Source organism: Heloderma suspectum, chromosome 3, assembly GCF_057233095.1.
Source record: "Heloderma suspectum isolate Gila_16-S chromosome 3, 16-S_ref, whole genome shotgun sequence".
NCBI lineage: Eukaryota > Metazoa > Chordata > Lepidosauria > Squamata > Helodermatidae > Heloderma > Heloderma suspectum.
In genome coordinates this window covers 298879275-298900915 of record NC_139460.1, presented here as the reverse complement: position 1 = coordinate 298900915, position 21641 = coordinate 298879275, and the positions used below count along the sequence as shown (strand labels likewise).

The 21641-nt window shown below is 43.9% G+C and overlaps 1 protein-coding gene across 1 annotated transcript; it reads right to left on the bottom strand.

Moving 5' to 3' along the window:
• Positions 1 to 575: 575 nt before the first annotated feature.
• Positions 576 to 21416, bottom strand: IL12A (interleukin 12A). Its single transcript, XM_084845701.1, has 7 exons — positions 21389 to 21416; positions 20482 to 20654; positions 8489 to 8581; positions 8320 to 8361; positions 8119 to 8223; positions 5197 to 5363; positions 576 to 684 (listed from the first exon to the last, which is right to left on the bottom strand). Exons 1-7 carry the CDS (start codon positions 21414 to 21416, stop codon positions 576 to 578), a joined length of 717 nt encoding a protein of 238 aa, XP_084701827.1.
• Positions 21417 to 21641: the final 225 nt, after the last annotated feature.

The following is a 21641-nucleotide window of genomic DNA, read 5'->3' as shown; positions in this document are numbered from 1 at the left end:
CCAATATTCTGATAATTGTTGCTGCCTCTTTCTTTAGCCAACCCTGTTTTAATTTCATGCCTTTTAGAGGAATGTGACTCACAGGGATTAAGCAGGTGAATTCCTCCCTCAGCGTTTCGTTTCTATGCTAAGAAAAAACCTCACGTTCCCAGAAGCTATTGCTCCTGGTTCAGGAGCATCAGCATGGTAATTGTTTCAAATTACTTCACAGTTTTAACTTCTAAGCAACATGCAGAAACATGAAGATGCCCTGAATCTTATAATTCAGGTGTGTGGCAATGATCAATGTGTCAAGATAATTGCTCCTGCCATCCATCAGCTGATTCATTTCAAAGGAAAAACATGTACCACCTGTTATAGAATTCTGTATAATAGTTGATGGACTAAGTTGAGCAATGCAGTAGTTAATTGTCACCTTTGCTGATGGCATTGCAGGTAATGACTTGGTATGTTACTCATGTTCAGATTTTAAACTTGCAGGTCTATGAACACTTACCTTGGAGCAAGCCCCATTTAATAAATGACACTTACTTTGAGTAAACATATATAGGACTGGACACATAATTTTCCTTCTATCAGGTGTTCTCAGTATGTTTTTTGCTCCTCTCCCTGGTAGCTAAAGGTTTCATGATCAAACTTTTTAAAACTTTATTTACTGATAGAGCACTTTCAGCTCTGTGAATTCTGTGACAAGGCATCCAGGATAATGACTGTGTCAGGCCTGATTCTGACTTGATTCTTTTGTCTTGCCAAGCTGTTTTGCATAAATGACATCTCAATTCATATGAGATAAGGGTCCCATTTACCAGTATAGGTAGCTGGAGTAAGCATTTTGATCAGCTTTTAGCATGGCTGAGTCAATCGGATATCCCAAGATTTTGGCAGCTCTATGGAGATATGCAGGTGTTGCCTATTCTAGAAATCATAGTGTCTTATTATTATTGATAATAATACATTATTGTGTGGATCTGCTTTTACAGTGTTTTAGGTTTAGATGTTCTGAGGAACAGAATGTTGACAATTTTAGGCACACTAAAAGGCATTCCAGCCTGCACATTAAGAGCTGAAACAGGTATTCCACTGGTTTCATCAGAGCATCAGTCTATGAAATTACTGTAGGGCAAATTACTGAACTGCAATCCTTATGGTGTGATCTTCTTAGTGAAGATCTGCTTTATTGAACAACTGTAATTATCTTGTAATTGCATGCAAATGACAGCAACATTCAAAGGCAGTTAGAAAGGTCAGCTAGGAAAGTGGGTTTGAGTGAGCTGAGGGAGTTAGGTTGAGTCAAGGCCAGCCAAAGCAAAGGGCAAGAGGGCACCCCCATCCATCCCATATACAGAAGCCAAGCAGGCTGGCAACTGAATCTTACTTCAACACTTGCAAAGGGCCAATTCCTTCCACTGCATCTGTGGGCAACAACAAATCAGCTTAGGGAGTGCAGGGGAAGACACATGACACACACAGCTCTGTCCTTCAACATCTCACTGCTGCTACCCAACTCTCCAGCATCTGCTGCCTGAGGCAGCTGTCTCACTTTGCCTAATGGTAGGGACAGCCCTGGATTGAGTGGGCATAAGAAATGAGTGAAGAGAGTTAGTCAGAGTGGGGAGGAATTAGTGATTAATCAGATAACATCTGGTTGCTATTTAACTGGTTCAATCATAATTCACAAGCTCTTTGATAGCTGATCTGAAAGACTGCCTCCTCCTGTATGAGCCTGCCCATAATTTGTAATGTTCTTCTGAGGCCCTCTTATATGTTCTGCCACCAAGAGATGCTAGGTTGTTGGGTAGAAGGTACAGGGTATTTTCTCTAGCAGCATCCCAACCATAGAAATCCCTCCCAGAGGAGGACAGGTTGACTCAATTGCTGCAGTTTAACTACGGTTAGATAAGCTTTGATGTATCTTAATGTTGTTTTGACCTGTTTTAAAGAATGTTTTCTGTTTTTATTTTATTGTGATTTTACTGTGTGGTTGTACTGCTTTAAATTGTACATTGTTCGGAGGGCCCCAATGGGCAGAAAAGTGTTTTAGAAATATTTTTAATAAATAAAGAACTATAAATTTTCACTATAACTTCTTCCTCTGCCAGGACACAAGTAGTACCACAAACAGTAGACGGAAGGCTAAAGTAGAGACAGTTAAGTAAAATGGTTTAGGACCATGTTGTTTGAAGCCTGTGCCCTGTGCCCATGTGAACCTACGTGGACATGGTGGAGCCACTTATGAATTGCCAAAAAAGAGGAAATATGTCACCCAAAAAGATGACAAAAGGACAAAGATTTGCATGAAATTTGCATACCCTAATTTATATGTGTAGCTGCAAATTTAGTAATTATTATAATTTAAATAGAAATATAGTCCATCTCATCATAAGGTGGAAGACTGTGACCAGGTCATCTGTGTGCCTGCTCAGTCTACTATCCAGGTGTTACTGATGGGCAACCTCAAGGCCTGTGCTGCTTTGCCTTCTCATGATTCTTTATCTTTAAACCAGACATGGACTGGACAACCCTTCTGTAAAACAGGACACATGGCTGCAGAGGACCACTATTAATGAAGATGAGGTTGATGGATACTATGGACAGGGACTTCTCAAAAGTGGCCCCACAACTGTGGCATTCACTTTCCAGGGGGCTCCACCAAGCCCTCTCTCTTCTAGTCTTTAAATGTGGGGTGAAGACTTTTTTTTTTAAACTATTCCATGCCTTTTTAGATTGGTTCATTTTAGGCTGGCCTTTGTATATTTTGCTGCTGCATTTTATTTATATTTTCTATTCTGCGGTGTATGTCCCATGTGTTGTACAGCAGCCTTCTTCTCTGCTCTGTCCTCCCGCGGCTAGACAGCTGCAATCGGCTGTCTAGCTGAAAATGCAGGGCAGGAAAAGCACAGAGGGAACAACCCTCTCCGTGCTACTCCTGCCCTGCATTGGATAGGTGGTCGCTTCCGGGTTCAGAGGCAGCCGCCTATCTGGATAGGATTGCGCCCTAGTTCAATCTAAAATAAACTCAGCAGGAAATGTATGGGCAAGCGCTTTAGTGGTAAGGATCTGGTTAGCCAGTGCAATAAAGATTGTGGGGAAGGATATTTTTTAATATCTCAGATTTGATGGATCTTTTATAATAAATATATAATGTAAACTTACTTGTGAGTAGTCCTATTGACTTCAATGAATCTATGTGCTTCATCTGGGTTGTCCAAGTGTGTGCTTCCTGGGTGATTGGTAAACACCCATATGGATACAGTTTCTACCTGAAATAATATATGCAGCTGGTAGCAACAAATACACTATATTTGCACTAATTTCCTGCATTAGTTAGCTGTGTGTGCATGCATGCAATTGTACATATAAAGGCAAAGGACTGGTGGATAAGTGCATAGCTTTATCTTTGGGTTGTGGTTTGGGGTAGATATCCTTTTCAGCCCATCCAACTCTTAAGCGTGAAGAGAAGTTGAAAGATTTATCAGACAGCTATAAGCCTGCTGGCAAACTGGCAGGAAATGGGACCATATTCCAAGCACATTTTAAACGATAAGCTGAGTATGCCTTTTCATTTTGATTCTGCTTCAACAAGAAAACACAACGTAATTTTAAGTAATAATTTATTAGGTCATACATACAAACTTGTTTATAATATATAATAATTTATAAATAATTATTATAATTTATAATATATAATTTATAATACAGCACCATCAATGTGCTGCTTTACAGGATTAGCAATAAATAAATAAATAAATAATAAACTGATCCCTGCCCCAAACAGTTTACTAATAAAGATAGTAGTCTAGATGAGAGATAACAGGAGTTTCAGCCCAGGTGACAGAGAAGAAGGGAAGAGTTTTTCAATGATATACATAAGGACACAACATGAAAGTAGCAAATTGAACATGGTGAGCCATTCATGCTAAAATAAATTAAGATACACATTGGCATATTTAATTTTCAAGAGTACTTCAGTTTTCTGTATCTTATTTTCCCACACAGACTATATGAAAGTAACTAACTAACATTTTAGCTTAAAAGGCACTTGGTTATTTTGCCACACAGTAAACCAAATACAGGTAGTGAAAGTGTTTCCACATACACCCCCCTCTCACAAGATGCAACCATCTATCCTGAATACAGGAGACTTCTGGATACCTGCTAGAGCTGATCCATATATTTGATATGTGATTCTGTGCACTAAGTGCTGACATTGAATTGGGATGTTTATGAGGCTTCCGTGTAAGTCAACGGAATTAGAATTTAGTGCTTCATAGGGGCACTAAAATATTATAATTATGCTGAACCAAAGGTGAAGTGGGATTTGTGAGGGTAGGGTGTTGATTTAATTGAGAAGGCTATGAAAATTTTATATTGGGAAGGCTTGTTGAATAACTTTTACTTTTATACTCAGCTCAGGTGACCCAATCCAGCAAGGCTAATCTATGTTCAGAATAAAGGGTAGTATCCAATGTTAGTCCTGCATAGAATAGACCCATTGAAATGAATGAGACTTAAGTTAGTCATGACTATCTTAACTCCCATTCATTTCAATGGGCCTACTCGACAGAAGACTAACATTGGATACTACCCAAAGCTTTTGCATGTAGCTCCCCACCCTTTCTGGTGTAGGTGTCATTTGGGCAAAAAGAGTGCTATCCATGACTGCATTCCTGTGTTTTAACTCCCTGCTCTTTCTATTGCTGGATTGGAGCAATACTGAATTAGATGGCTGGTGCTGTCAGTTTTAGCAGCACTGGTTATATGTTTGAAAGGATGGAACTGCATGTGTGAGTTCATACTTCCCCATCCAGGGGTAATTGTTGCAGTCATCACTTTTAGTAATGACCATTTGATTGGCAATTGTTTGAATGCAGATTCTTATGCAGAGTAGGCTTCTGTGCATGAAGATCTGACTTGCAAAGGGATTTTCCTACAAATAAAATTGTCAGTGATTTGGGAGACATGTCCATGCCTTCTGTAGCATGTGTAGCACAGCACATTAGTTTCAGCATGTGAATTTGTTGCAGGCAGTCTTGGCATGATGAACTTTGCTGACTTCTTTGCTCTATTTGTGGCATACCATAATCCAGATTATGTGGAACAAACTGTTATGGTGGAACAAACTGTTATGGATTCTGCTAAATCCTGTTCCAAGGCATAGGGATAGAGCATCAATATTTCTTTCAGCATTGGGTTTACATTTCTAGTGACTTCTGGTACCACACGATTCTGCCGATGGTCTTACTGAGTTGTTGCAAAATTAGAAAAACCTTGCATTGCTTCATCTGCATTTGAAACGTTTTCTTTAAAGAGTGCTGTGGTGAGGCTGGTGGTTGGTGTGTGATCTTGTGGTTGATTTTCAAAGCCTGAACAAGATGCATAATCAAAAAGAAATATGAATTAAACTTACGCAAACATTTAAAATTAATCATTGATGTCCCTAAATGTTTGAAACAGAACAGTGTCTTACATTTGGATAACATTTTTGGAGTTTTCAAAGAACTCTGCTGCAGTCTTAAAAGGTGGCTAAACTATGCATTAAATAAATAAATCTCAGTTAATTTTACAATAACCCTATTACAAGGGCAGAGAGAGAACCCTTTTTTGTCAATGGTGCACTCCCTTTGCGGGATAATCTGTTTTGAGCTGCATGCTGAGGGTAGATAAGATCAAAGCCATCAGTGGGGAAGGCCAAAGTGAAAAATGGGTGGGACAATTCTTCTCTGTCCCTCTTTCTGCCATCCCCCTTTATCTCCCCCCACTTCCTGCCTGCCCAGAAGACTGCTGGGAATTTGAACTGATTGCTTGCAGAGGACTTTTGGAGCATCTCTACACTAGCCTAAAATCCCGCATTTAAAACGGGATCACAATGGACTCCCTTTACACATGCTTCCTTCCCCCCCTCCCCTTTCCCCCTTCTCCTCCTTATCTGAGTCTTCCATATGTTTCATTGGTCTAGTCCTCTTCTTGTGGCTTTTCCTTTTTCACTGAGGGAACTCAAGCACGGTAATTTAATGGCTCATTATCTCCGATCTTTTAAACAATGGAATAAGGGTCATTTAGTGCAGGAGATGCCCTGGAGGTTCACAACATTATCTAAAGGGCCTGCAAACCTCCATGAGTGGGCAATCTCAATAGCTGGATAAAAGCTTTTTGTGACAAAGCCCTTGAAATCAGGCCTAGGCTTGCATGAAACTAGGCTGAGGACTGTGTGCAGCCCAAGAGCTGCAGGTTGGCCACCCCTGCCCTATAGGGTAGCTCATTATTATTATCCCCATACTGCAGAAAGGAGACTGAGGTTAAGAGAGAGCGTGGCTTGCCTAAGGAAGAGATGGCCAAGGCAATGTCAATTTTTACGAATGCTAAATAATTTTTAATTATAAACTTAAAACTGCCTTTTTCTTTAAATTATTATAATGGATATTATTTGTGTAAGGATAAGCTTAATGATTTCATCCAATCTGAAATGTGACTAATTTTACCAGATTTATGTAATTTGTTTTATATTACAGAGAATGTCCCTGCTTACACTCATGCAAACAGATCCTATGCTATTAAAAACAAAGATTCTCTGTGTTCTATGAGCCTTATTCCAAAATAAGACATAAGAAGAAGAGCCATGCTGGATCAGACCAAGGGTCCATCTAGTCCAGCATTCTGTTCACACAGTGGCCAGCCAGCTGACAACCAGGAACCCACAAACAGGGCATGAGCTCAACAGCACCCTCCCACCCATGTTCCCCAGCAACTGGTGTACATAGGCTCACTGCCTCTGGTACTGGAGGAAGCGCATACTCATCAGGACTAGTAGCCATTGAGAGCCTTTTTCTCCAGGAATTCATCCAACCCCCTCTTAAAGCCATCCAAATTGATGGCCATCACTACATCCTGTGGTAGCGAATTCCATAGTTTAACTATGCGCTGTGTGAAGAAGGACTGCCTTTTTTTATCTGTCCTGAATCTCCCACCAATCAGCTTCATGGGATGACCCCAGGTTCTAGTATTTTGAGAAAGGGAGAAAAATGTATCTCTATCCACATTCTCCACACCATGCATAATTTTGTAGACCTCTATCATGTCTCCCCTTACCCTCCTCTTTTCCAAGCTAAACAATCCCAGCTGTTGTAATCTTCTCTCATAGGGGAGATGCTCCAGCCCCTTGATCATTTTAGTTGCCCTCTTCTGCACCTTTCCCAGCTCTACAATATCTTTTTTTAGGTGTGGTGACCAGAACTGTACACAGTATTCCAAGTGTGGTCACACCATAGATTTGTATAGGAGCAGTATGATATTGCCAGTTTTATTCTCAATTCCTTTTCTAATTACACCTGACATGGAGTTTGCCTTTTTTACAGTGGCCGCACACTGGGTTGACATCTTCATTGAGCTGTCCACCACAACCCCAAGATCTCTTTCCTGGTCAGTCACTTCTAGCTCAGATCCCATCAGGCTATGCTTGAAGTTGGGATTTTTTGCCGCAACATGCTTTACTTGCTTACATTGAACTGTATTTGTCATTTAGATGCCCATTCTCCCAGTTTGGAGAGATCCTTTTGGAACTCTTCACAATCCCTTTTTGTTTTAATCACCCTAAATAATTTGGTGTGATCCACAAACTTGGCCACTTTACTGCAAGTATATAGCACACAAGCACACAACCTTGACCTTGCACTAGCTGTAACATTTACTAATGCTAAATTATCAGAAACCACTTCCTTCAGCTAATTTCTGCATGAGTTACAACCCTCCAGAGGAAATCCTGAAAGGTGCATTGGGATTTGTAATTTACATGTAATGCAAGCGGTGTATAACTGCTCAGAATATGAGATATGTTTGCTACAATATTTGTAATTGCTATCAACCCTAGCATTTATTAATATTATATTCCATCCTGTATAATTCATATAAAATAAACTCTGATTTAAAGCAACTATTTGGGATTTTCTGTTTGCTTGTCTGATTGTGGTATGGTATCTCCCCTGAAAATAAAGCTAGAGTTATAGAACTGTGTAAAAAGAGTGCTTTGGTTAATGGGCAGTATAGAAATTAATTAATTAAATAAATATTATAGTACTTAATAAAGGCAATGCAACATTCTAGAAAACTTTTTTTAAACCATACCTGCATCATATGGCTGATAGCATCCAAAAGATCTGGAGAATCAAAATCCTTGATTTCCACCATATAGTGCTTCAGAATTTTATAGATGGTGTCCATGCACAAAGCCTACAAGAGGTAACAGCAATTAAAACATATGGAAGGATTCCTTTACACATTATTAATGAGAAATAAAGTTGCTTTTGTTTGAAGACGATGGTTTACCTGATTGACAGCATCATTTTCTCCTGAGGGACAGTGTTCAGACTGAAATCAAAGATGTAAGATAACAGACATTAATTCCACTTACATTTCCCCATGTAATGTAAGAATTACATTAATTCTTACATTTAGTAAACATCACTATGTTTGTAGAAAGTACTTATTGTAATACCATTGATTTTCCTCCCATGCAGGCCTTCATGATCCTTTCTTCATTCTTAGGATTTTCTGTGGGATTATGTTCCAAGGTACAATTAAATCCTTTCTGTATAAATGAAGATAATATGAATGAAATCAGTGCAGTTAACAGGAATTGTGCTGGTGATCTGTGGTTACTCATCGCTGCTTGGCTATAGCTATTGATAAATACCCATGGAACACACAGTGAGCTGGTTTGCACGTAATGAGAAGCTGCTGTGGGTGAAGTACCCCATGGGGTTTCTTGTTGTGGCAGCTGCCATTATGAAACTTCAAGCCATGGTGCGTGCGTGCGTGCGTGCATGCACCACAGCTTGTTGTAAAGTGTGAACCTGGTGAGGGTGGGTTGTTGGAGTAGTTAACAAGCCACCTGCAACTCTAAAACAGGCCATGGGTTCTGAGTAGCTTGTTAACCAGTCCAACAACCCACCTTTCCCAAGTTCACATGTAATGACAAGCAGCATGCCCTTGCTGTGGCCCTGATTTTTTAAAATGCAGAACAGCAAGTCCCGTGGGGAAATTCACCCATGGCGGCTTGCCCTTACGTGCAGACCAGATCAATGGCTTTGTCTTTCTAAACATGTGAAGGGGAGAGGACATGCAAGAGAATTGTGCTTCCTCTTCCTATGCTTGCTTGCAAGCTGAGCCCACACATCTCCTCCCTGTCAGGGCATATATATTTTGTCTCCACATCTGGAGTATACACATCCCACCAGGAGGGCTCATGTATGGGCTAAGCTTTGAACATTGTAAACAAGTGTAGGAAAAGGAGGCATAAGTTGCTTGTACTTCCTGTTGCTCCACATGTTTAAATCTCTGAAACGCCTCACAGAGGAAAAAAACATAATCTTTACCACCAAAATGAGTTGCTTCTCACACTGCATCCTGTACATGTTTACTTGGAAGTAAATCCCACTGTGTTAAATCAGGCTTTCTAGTGAATGAGGCTTACTAGCTAGTTCTATGACGCCTGTCTTGTGATACTGTTGACTACCCTCTCTTTCTTGACTCTCTCTGTTACATAGGTCACCATTAGCTATCAGCCATTCTCTTCCTGCCAAATCACACATTCAAGATTTCTGTAGGGGAGAAATTCTCCCTCTGTCCCCTCCCTCCTCTGTGCCGGGGCTCATCAAGGATCTGTCCTTCACCTGCTGCTATTCTGTCTGTACACACTAGCCCTGGGTGGCCTCATCAGATCCCCTGGCTTTCAGATGACACCCCCTCCCCTTCCCCAGACCTTACCCCTCCATCCAATCTCACATCTCCATCTGCCTGTTTGATATTTCTGCCTGAATACTTCACTGCCATCTCAAGCTCAATATGTGCATGATGGAACTTCCCTGCCAAACCATCCTCTCCTCAACCACTCTCTGTATCCTTTGAAAATATTGCCATCCACCCTGCTGACCAGGTACAAACTTTTGGCTTTATCTTTGACTCTTCTTTTTCCTTTTATTTATTAAAAATAGTTTATCTGCCTATAGGAGAAAAAGGGAAGGATGGAGCTTTCAATCCATGTGGACTTTCAAAACAGCATACATTAATAATGATAACAATAATCTAAAACAGGATGCATTAATAATGATAACAATAATCTATAAGAACAGGTTTAAAATATATATCATCCTTACAAATAGGACACCAATCATCAAAATTCAAAAAAGAGAAGCAGCAAAACCAGAACCAAGCCTTGATACAAGGACCAAAGAGATGATCAATTACTGCCCAGTTCAAAAGCAGACTGAAATAGCAGCATCTTGATCTGGTATCTCAAGGAAGGAAGGGAAGGAACTGGCCAGATAGTTGGTGAGAAAAAAAGGCACAAAGTTGATGCCACCACTGAGAAGACCCTATCACATGTATCCAGCCACTGTATCTCAACTGGCAGTACAGCTTTGCTTTTCATATTCAAAACATCTCCATGTCATGTCATCCCATACAACATTGCTAAAATCGGGTCCTTTTTCTCCATCTTGTCAGCCAAAAATCTAGTTCATCCATACTGTGTAAAGTCTTTTGCCCCACCTACTGCAAACTTCTCCATTCTGGCTTTTCATCAGTGCTAGCTCCAGGTTTTTGAGGGCCCTTGGGCAAGATATCCTCAATGGGCCCCCTCCCTCACTGAGTCTACCTTCTTACCACCATTGTCACCAGCTGCTATTGCTCCTTCCTGTCTTTCTCATCACTACTACCACTTGCTTGCCTGACAGGCAGAGAGCCAATGAGAAGCAGGCAGTGGCATCAACTGCTCCTCCTTCTCACCACTGCCATTGCCTGGGCCAGAGTGAAAGGCAAGTGAACAAGCAGATTGCAATGGGGATGGAGAGGATCAACTCCAGGGGGCTCTTGTCAGTGGCTCCCTGCTGGGGTGTGAGCCCTTTGCAGGTGCCTAACCATGCCTACCCTTGATGCTGGCCCTGCCTTTAATTGTTGCATCTCAGATCTACCTAGAACTCTGACATCAAAACAATTTGCTTCTCTTAGCATTCTGCCTTTCCAGTTCCATATCCAACACACTCCTTGTCATTTCCTTCAAAGCTCTCTTTGCCCCCTTATCTCCCTATCTTCCTATCCCTATCTCTAATGACTTTCTCTCCTCTAGGTCTATTACCCTCTGGTCTTTGGTACTTTAAAATACACTGCCAATTCTTCCATGCTGTCACTTATGCCTAGAACTGTTTCCTAGAACACTTACATGGTCCTAACTTTTTCTACAATGCCCGAGACTTAACCCATTTGTTCTTATCCCCTACTGGCACAGGCTAACTCCATATAACTGCACTTGCATGTACTCTTCAGCATGCCTCCTTTCTCCTCCTTCTGTTGCAGTGCTTGAATTATGGGGAGGGTCTGCCCCTCTTTTGCGCTGCCCCTTTACCTACTGTTTTTGGTAGGCCTTGGGGTGGACTGATTTGGCTAAAATGAGGGGAATCTGTGGTGGGACCTTAGGATTTCGTTAAGAGTTCCTTATCTCCTTCTCTATAATTTGAGCCCTGCTCTGTTGTCCCCTCCCTCTGTTGAAACTCTGTTGCAATCTCCTCATGAACATAATTCTCTTTATTTCTCATGTTCAGGCTGTGAGTGCTGTTGCTTATGTAGCCCAGACAACAATACCCAAACACAACAGGGAGGTGTTGGCGGGCATGGAGGAATCCCAAGGTTTGCAAAAGTAAACACATTTTTTTAGGAAAACCCCTAAGTGAGGTGTGTCTTGGGGAGCCCTTTTGTGAGAAAAACCCTCCCCCAAAGAGCCCAGGACTTAATATGGTCAGCAGGCACAGAATGCTGACTATCATTTTTGGGGGGTGGGGGGAAATGGAAAACATGGGAGGGGCAAGGGGAATGGAGTGGCTGGAATCTTGAACATAGAATCATAGAATAGTAGGGTTGGAAGGGGCCTACAAGGCCATCGAGTCCAACCCACTGCTCAATCATAGAATCATAGAATCATAGAATAGTAGGGTTGGAAGGGGCCTACAAGGCCATCGAGTCCAACCCCCTGCTCAATGCAGGAATCCAAGTCAGAGCATCCCTGACAAATGGCTGTCCAGCCTCGTCTTAAAGGCCTCCAGTGTGGGAGAGCCCACCACCTCCCCAGGTAATTGGTTCCATTGCCGTATTGCTCTGACACTCAGGAAGTTTTTCCTGATGTTCAGCCGGAATCTGGCTTCCTGTAACTTGAGCCCATTATTCCGTGTCCTGCACTCTGGGATGATCAAGAAGAGATCCTGGCCTTCTTCTCTGTGACAACCTTTCAAGTACTTGAAGAGTGCTATCATATCTCCCCTCAGTCTTCTCTTCTCAAGGCTAAACATGCCCAGTTCTTTCAGTCTCTCTTCATAGGGCTTTGTTTCCAGTCCCCTGATCATCTTTGTTGCCCTCCTTTGAACCCTCTCCAGCTTGTCTGCATCCTTCTTAAAGTGTGGTGCCCAGAACTGGACACAGTACTCCAGATGAGGCCTAACCAGTGCTGAGTAGAGGGGAACTAGTACTTCCCGGGATTTGGAAGCGATGCTTCTATTAATGCAGCCCAAAATAGCATTTGCCTTTTTTGCAGCCACATCACATTGTTGGCTCATATTCAGCTTGTGATCGACGACAATTCCAAGATCCTTCTCGCTCGTAGTGTGGTTGAGCCACGTATCCCCCATCTTGTAACTGTGCATTTGGTTTCTTTTTCCTAGGTGCAGAACTTGGCATTTGTCCCTATTAAATGCCATTCTGTTGTTTTCTGCCCAGCACTCCAGTCTATCCAGATCACTTTGAATTTTGTTTCTGTCTTCCAAAGTATTAGCTATCCCTCCCAATTTTGTGTCATCTGCAAATTTGATCAGCATTCCCTGCACCTCCTCCTCCAAGTCATTAATAAAAATGTTGAAGAGCACTGGGCCCAGGACTGAGCCCTGCGGTACCCCGCTCGTTACCTCTCCCCAGCTTGAGAAGGTCCCATTGAGAAGCACTCTTTGAGTCCGATTCTGTAGCCAACTGTGGATCCACATGATCGTTGTTTCATCTAGCCCACTTCGAGCAAGTTTGCTCATCAGGATATCATGGGGCACTTTGTCGAAAGCTTTGCTGAAGTCGAGGTATATGATGTCTACAGCATTCCCACGGTCTACAAGGGAGGTGACTTGATCAAAAAATGAGATCAGATTTGTCTGGCAGGACTTGTTTTTGACAAATCCATGTTGGCTTCGAGTAATCACGGCATTGTTGTCAAGGTGCTTCCAGATGGATTGCTTTATGATCTGCTCCAGAATTTTCCCAGGGATTGATGTCAGACTGACTGGTCTGTAGTTCCCAGGTTCCTCCTTTTTACCCTTTTTGAAGATAGGGACAACGTTAGCCCTCCTCCAGTCATCTGGCACTTCCCCGGTTCTCCATGATTTCTCAAAGAGAATAGACAGCGGTTCTGAGAGTTCTTCTGCCAGTTCCTTTATTACTCTAGGATGCAGTTCATCTGGCCCTGGAGATTTGAACTCATTCAAAGTAATGAGGTGTTCCTTGACCATATGCCTACTGATCTCAAGCTGCAATCCTGCCCCTTCAGCCTGTACTTCGCCTTTGCCAGGGGGGTCATAGACCCTCTTTTGGGAGAAGACTGAGCCAAAGTAGGAATTGAGCACCTCTGCCTTTTCTTTGTCATCTGTTATCATTTTGCCATCCTTATTTAATAGCTGAACAACCATTTCTTTCCTCTGCCTTTTACTATGCACGTAGCTGAAGAAAGCCTTTTTGTTGTTTTTAGCATCCCTCGCTAACCTCACCTCGTTCTCCGCGTTAGCCTTCCTGACGCCATCCCTGCAATTCTGTGCTACCTGCTTGTACTCTTCCTTTGTTACTTGGCCTTCTTTCCACTTCTTATATGTGTCCTTTTTTGTTTTCAGGTCATCCCTAAGCTTTTTGTGAAGCCACATTGGCTTCTTCTGTTGTCTTCCACCTTTTCTTCTTGTTGGAATTGTTTGTGATTGTGCCTTGAGAATTTCCTTTTTTAAAAGTTCCCACCCATCTTGGACTCCTTTTCTCGCTAGCATTGTTTGCCATGGGACCTTACTGATCATTGTTCTGAGTTTATTAAAATCAGCTTTCCTAAAATCCAGGGTACGCGTTTGAGTACACTCGGCTTTTGCTTCCCTTAGAACCAAGAACTCAAGTACAACATGGTCGCTTTCCCCCAGAGTTCCTGTAACTGCTACTTTATCCACTAAGTCATCTCTGTTGGTTAGGATCAAGTCAAGGATAGCCGATCCTCTAGTTCCTTCCTCTACTTTCTGTAGGAGGAAGTTATCCGCCACACAAGTCAGGAATTTCCTGGAGGGGCCATGTTTTGCAGAATTTGTCTCCCAACAATGCAGGAATCCAAGTCAGAGCAGACCAAGTCAGACCAAATCATCCAACAGCAGCACTCTAAGCTGCAACTTTTTAAATTTTTGTGACCCACCCAGAGAGCTTTGGCTATTGGGCGGTATAGAAATGAATAAATAAATCAATAAACATTTTGTTGCAGGTCCCACTATTGTTATGCAGATGATATCCTTTTACATTAGAGTAGCATGTGCTATTCTAGTCATGACCACAATGAATATGACAGATGAAAGCTGGTGGTGTTACAGAAAGGGAAACTTATGATGACTGAGAACATGTACATTACTTTCTGTTCCCATCCAAAGATAATTTTAAGTAATTAGCCATATTCATTTTTTGTTGTTGTTAAAAACCCCTAATGAAGAATAAGACAGAGGCTTACTGAGATCAGTGGCCAAGTGGGATGAACAAAGAAAAAACTATTTGCTCTCAAACACAAGGACTTGAGTCCAATCTATATATTTGACAGAATATATATATATATATATATATATTGTATGAAGCAAAGACTTCATACAAGTTCACAATTAACCTATGGAGGTGAATATTCCACTTTTAGTAGATTGTGTGATCCCTACTAATACAAATGGCTTCTCAAGAGATTAGGACTGCAATTCTATGCAAGTTTAGCTGCAAAAAAGCCCCACTGAACACAGCAGGACTTGCTTCAGGGTAAACATGCATACCATCATGGTGCACGTTTGTCAGTGATTCTTGGTGGCTCCAGGAAGGCAACCTCCAGAAAGAGTTCATCAAATGTTGTAGACAACAAAAGATGATGACTAGATCTCCATCTGGCCCCAAGTTCTGAACTTCCCCTGGGGCAGCTGGTTGGTTTCTGAACACTGCCTTCACTTAGTACTTCTCACCTTCTTATGCCCAGCCAGGGATTTTTATTTTGTTTGTGTGTGAGAGAGAGAGATACCACCACATGGAGACTGCACCTCAGTTCAACCTCTAGAACTCCAGCCAGTGGAGGCTGGTGGCTCCGATTTCAGTGGGGCTGCAAACCCATTCTGGCTTTCAGTCAGAACCAGCCAGAACACCAAAGGACTATCCAAAGTGCCAAACCTATTTTGGTGATAGGGTTCAGCATCTTGGATAATTCCTCTAGAGTTCTGGCTGGTTCTGGCTGAAACCCAGAGTAGATGAGACAAAGGCTGGATGCACCTGATCTCAGAAGCTAAGCGGGGTCAGCCCTGGTTTGTGCCTAGATGGGCCAGCTCCTGGGAATCAGGCTTCCTGCATTGAGCAGGGGGTTGGACTCGATGGTCTCGTAGGCCCCTTCTGGTGGCCTACGAGATCATCGAGTCCAACCCCCTGCTTGCTCAATGCAGGAAGCCTGATTCTATATACAGCGCCCCCCACCCACCCCCGCCGAAATCGGAACCACCAGCTTCCAGTGACTAGCTGTTTGATGCTGTAAGTGTGCTTCTGTTCGTTTAAAGAATTGCTGTCTCGGCCAGCCAGTGGCAGGCACGCAGGAGTCGGCAGCTTTTGCTGCGTAAAGAAACGCGCAGGCCCTACGCGGTTCGATGCGGAAGGAAGCCCCGCTGAGTCCCACGGGGTTTGCTCCCGGCCAGGCTCGCGGTCTCCCCCCCCCCCGCCCCCGCCTGCACCTGTCCGCGCACGAGGCTGCCGTGGAAGAGCGCAGGAGCGGGCCCGACCACCAGCCTCTTTCCCGCGCAGGTGCCTGTGACTGCGCGCCGTCTCTTCACAGCCTCTCTCCTGCCCGGCTCGGCTTCCCGCTAAAAGCCGCGGGTTGCTCGGCCGGCTGGAGGGGAAGCCCCGGCTGCGCCCAGCTTGGAACGGGCGGGGCGCCGGCAGCGAGGGAGCCGGCGAGCGTTTGCCCAAGCCGCGGAGCGGGTCGCGCCGGAGCCTCCCCTGAGGTCCCTCGCCCGCCCTCCCGCCTTCCCCGCCAGGAGCGTGCTGGGGGCGGAGGCGGGAGGAGGAGGGTCGGGTGGCGCGCAGCGGTCGGAGTGCTGGCCTGGGACTCGGGAGATCCGCGTCCGAGCCCCCACTCGGCCATGACGCTGGTTGGGTGGCCTTGGGCCAGGCACTGACTCTCAGCCTCACCTCCCTCACAGGGTTGTTGTGAGGGTGAAATGGAGCCGAGGAGGACCGCGTAAGCCGCCTTGGGTTCCTTGCAAGAGGGAAAAAGGTGGGAGATAAAATTTTATAGATAGATAGATATAGATATATATAAAAAGGTAAAGGTGTCCCCAGCCAGTCGTGTCCGACTCTAGGGTGCGGTGCTCGTCCCCGTTTCTAAGCCGAAGAGCCAGCGCTGTCCGAAGACGCTTCCGTGGCCATGTGGCCGGCATGACTGAACACCGAGGTGCACGGAACGCTGTTACCTTTCCCGCCGAGGCGGTACCTATTTATCTACTTGCAATTTCTTGCTTTCTAACTGCTAGGTTGGCAGGAGCTGGGACTGAAGACGGGCGCTCACTCCGTCACGCGGCACTCGGGTCTCGAACTGCTGTCCTGCCGACCTTCCGGTCTGCAGTTCAGCGTCTTAACCACTAAGCCACCACTGCCCCTTTATATATATATATATATATATATACACACACACACACACACACACATTACACACACATATAATTTTAATTTAATTTAAAATGCCAAGCTCCCTTGGTACCAGTGGAAGCTGATGGCTCCGATGTCAGTCTGGCAGTGAAGCCGCTCCAGGTTTCAGTCAGAACCAGCCAGAACGGTAAAGGAGCTATCCAAGGTGCTGAACCCTATCCCCAAAATAGGTTCACCGCCTTGGATAGCTCCTTTAGAGTTCTGACTCCAACTTCAGAGTGGATTTACAGTGCCACCGAAATCAGAGCCACCAGCCCCCACTGGTCCCAGGGAAGCCATAGAGAAAGAGAGTGTGGTGAGTGGGCGTGGGAGCGTTTTCCTGCTTCTGCAGGCGTCAGGGCTGAGCTCCTGTCGCTCTCGCCATTTCCCGCGCTGTGCTGATTCTGGGAGAGCACCAAGAAAGGCAGGTGCCACCGTGAGGGGAGGGCTTCTCTTGCCCTGCCCCATCATGTGTTTAGCTTGATAGGCAGAGTTGGCTAAGCCTGCTGGGATAGTTGCCCGCAAGGCTGAGGTGACACACTCTCTCTCTCCTATTGGGGCTCAGTCCTGCCTGAGCCACCTTAAACTTATTTAATTTTAATTCATTATTACATTTACATCCTGACATTTCCCCCCCCTCTTGCAAGGAACCCCAAGTGGCTTACGTGGTCCTCTTCCCTCTACAACAACCCTGTGAGGTAGGCAGGCTGAGAGTCAGTGACTGGCCCAAAGTCACCCAGTGAGCGTCATGGCTGTGTGGGGACTAGAACCCAGATCATCTGTGTCCCAGTCCAACACTCTATCCACTACACTACACTCGCTCTCTGAGCTAATCTGAAGAGGTCATCATTATCCAGACTCAGGCTCACATTATGAAGGAAAAGGTAGCCTAATCATGCCTACCCACTAGCCTTTTCCAGAAGAATAGCTAAGGGGGCAGTTGCAAAAGGTAAGGGGACCAGGGCCCCGTTTAGCATCCCCTGAAATTTGGGAAGAGCTGAAAGACCAGCATTCTGCATATGCTCAAGCAAACTCTTTCTTTCTTTTGGGTTCATTGTTCTCCATTCAGTAAACAGGTAATAATCTCCTCCCTACTCACATACTCTTGTAATTGCCCTCATCCACAGTGCAGGTTTGGATTCCTTAAAAAGAGTGCCAGTCAGAGCTCCATCCTGCCTGAATGTTGGATCCTTCTGCTCAACAAGCCCCTTAGTTACAGATGTTATGGAAAATGCCTTTGTTTCTTGCTTGGAAAGATGCTCTGAGCCTGTCTAGAGGCACTATTTTTATTATTTCTTCACATGTTCAAAGGTATATCTTTTGACTACAGGGTGGCTTAACTGTTGTGTGCAGTTTGGCAGAACAGAGAAAGGAACAACTGAAAGGTTTTGTCTGTCTGGGTATTTTCCCACTTTTGCTTGGGGTTGAGTGGGATTAGGGGAAAATGGGAACATAAGCAGCTAAGCCCCAAGAGACATATTTTCATTTATCCAAATTCAAGTTTATTCTTATATGGGAATTTATCCTGAGGATATTGGAAGACGATTGAGTTTTTTGTCCATATTGTATCATATAATGAATTGGTATGATTTTCTTATGTTTAATTGCAATAACAACGCTCTTTTAAAACTCATTTATCCATCTACTGGCAGTCACTTCCCAGGGTGTTGGGCAAATGTCTTTGTCATCACCAGTTACCAACCTTTGTAAACTGGTGAATGCCCCAGATCTTTTGAAGCAAAAGCAGGTGCTCTTGCAGTGAGCTATAGCTCTCTCTCCCAGGAAAGTTTTTGCATCTGCTTGTGGTACAATAATGGTGCAATCTTGTGCATGTTTACTCAGAAGCAATAGTACAGCTGGGTAATTTCAGTCAGACTTAATGGTCTTATGGGGATCACCTTTAGATGCCCAAAAGCAAAAACAGGAGAAATAATTTCCTGACCATTTAGAACCAAGAACAAATAGAAGATCAGGAAAGCCCTACAAATTTTACACCAAAAGTTAATTAAAATGATTTATAGAACATTTATTCTGTTACCGGTAAGTATAAGCCCTAATATTGGGCTTCCTCAATCCATGCCAAGCCAAGTAGTGGATGTTTTGTGAATTGATCTGATAATTCGCCACTGAAGAAGACTTCATAGTTGAAACATGACTGGCAAATGGCAAACAATTAACATCACTTTCAAAGAGTATTATCTGATGTTGACATATTTTAATTGTTTCACAGTACTTTTTGTATATTGTTGTATATGGCTGTTATTTTGAAGTAATTCATCCTATTTTTTGTTTTACATGATTGTATCCTTTGTTGTGAACTTTGTTTTATCCATTATTTTAATTAACCTTTGGTGTAAAATTTGCAGCATTTTCCTAATCTCCTATTGGTTCTTTGCCCCTTTTAGATGGCCATGTGTATTACTTCAGTGGTGAAGCACACAACTAACATTTTTCTCCCCCTGCACTGCCATTTCTTTTGCTGCAACAACAGCAACAATTGTTTGCCAACCCTGATGAAAACAAAACAAAACTCTGGGCATGTTAAGTTTTGCATTTTAAACTCACTTAAATCATAGCACTGTCACAGCTACAGGAATGAAATGGAGTTTGCTTCTCCTGCCCTGTTGCCCATATCACCTGCCACTCTCTGGGTGGTCATCACCCCCCCCCCACCCCACACTGCGGGACCCTGGATTTTGGCCTCAAGGTCTAGCCGTAACTGTACCACAGTTCAGAAGTAAGTCCCACTAAGTTTAATGGAGTTCACTCTTTAGTAAATGGGTTTAGGATTTCTGCCTAAGATCCAGAATTAATTTCTTCTTCCCCTCCCATCCCCATGGGATAGGAAGAGTATCTTTATGGGGAAGCAGAAGGAAAGTTGGTGGCACTAAAGGAGTGTGGCTCAAGGGAGAACTGTACTATGCTGTCGTTCTGTTCTCCCTGACCTGATGTCTTGGACTGTGCCTCCCATCATTCCCAGCCAGCATGGCATGATGGGAGGTGCAGAGTAACACATCTGGAGGGCATCAGGTTGGGGGAAGGCTGGTGTAGTGCTGAGAGTATTAAGAGCCTGGCTCACATCTCCACTTAGCTATGAAGCTTACTGGGTGACCTTGAGTTAGTCATCAGACCTCATCTAACCTAACTCACAAAGATGTTGTAATGATAAAATTGAGGTGTGTGTATGTGTGTGGGGGGGAATGATGTACATCCCCTTGAACTCCTTGGAGAAAAGGTGGGATATGAATATAATGAAGGGGGGCTACTAATACAGCTACCTCTCTGGAAATGGTTACTAACACACATTTGCCAGAGGGGCCACAAATGCCTGAGCCAACCTTGACTCCAGCTGTTTTTTTTCTCCATTGTCTGTTTTAGTTTTAGATTGTAAGCTTTGTGGGGCTGGGGACCTGTCTTTTTTTTTGTCGTAAAGTAAGCCCCATAAAGGCTTATGTATACTAATGGCATTGTATAAATCATCATCATCATCATCATCAAGTCTTGATTTGCCAAGGAAGAACCCCGTACCTGGAACTGATGGAGTGCCACATCTGCCACCTCCATCAGGCGTGTGGAAACAATCAGGCAATCACTTAAATTGGCTGCCAGTCCTTTGGTGGTTGGTCCATTGGCATGAGCAGGGTAAGCCACCAATGAGCTGGGTAGGCTTAAGCAGAGGAAAGTCACCAGAAGCCAGGAACCTGAAACAAAACATAGGATCACACGTGGGAAACAAACCCCAGGCGACTTATATGACAAAATATGCACAACTTAAAAGTCACAAGTGCACCAACAAAAATTCTACCCAAAGAGAAAAAGAAATATCGTTAAGGTGACAGCTTAAACATACACACTGATGCATTTGGGAAAGAGAGATAGAAGCTCCCTCTTTAAAGTAGCTTTAAATAAAGTTTCTTTTTGTAACTCATCACAGCTCCATGAAATATAATCCTTATTTTAAAACTTTCTTCAACCTTTGAAACTTGAATCTTGGAAACAGAGCCTTTGACAGAAAGCATCACCAGCACGGAGACACGACATCAGTGACTCAGAGTTGGTCCAGAACCGGTGGATGAACAATGCGATTTCAGAATTTATGAACTAAAAATAGATGGGGAGTGTCCCGTGTGCACGCAGACGGCGCCCCCCTCGCTTCTGCAGGGATTAGGCGGGAAAGGCAGCGTGGGGGGAGGGGCGGTTTCATTAAATCGCTGGCATTTGTTTATTAGACTTTTAAAACTTGTAAACCTCTGTCTAATGGGACTCCGCGGCCGAGTGTGAAGCGCCCTCTCGCCCTTTCTTCTGCCCGTCTGAGTCCAAGCGCCTTGCTTTAGGGCGCAATCCTCTGCGCATTTAGACAGAGAAAAGTCTTACGATTCCCAGCATGCTCCGGCCAGCCATGGGTCAGAAGAGGCACCCGAGTCAACCCACTCACCGAGGCAGGCGGCGGCGCGTTTTGGCATCTTGACGGCGCTCCGGAAACAGGCAGGCAGGGATCTTCGGAGTGAAGTTCGTCTCGGGCTGCTGGTTTATAACCCACCGATCTGCAGGCGATGCGATGCGTTTTGTTTGGGAGCGCTACTTTATAAGCGCGAGCCTTAGGGTTTTCCTCTCTCTCTCTCTCTCTCTCACACACACACACACACGCACGCACGCACTTTCTCTCTCGCCCTTCTCATGAAACCCCG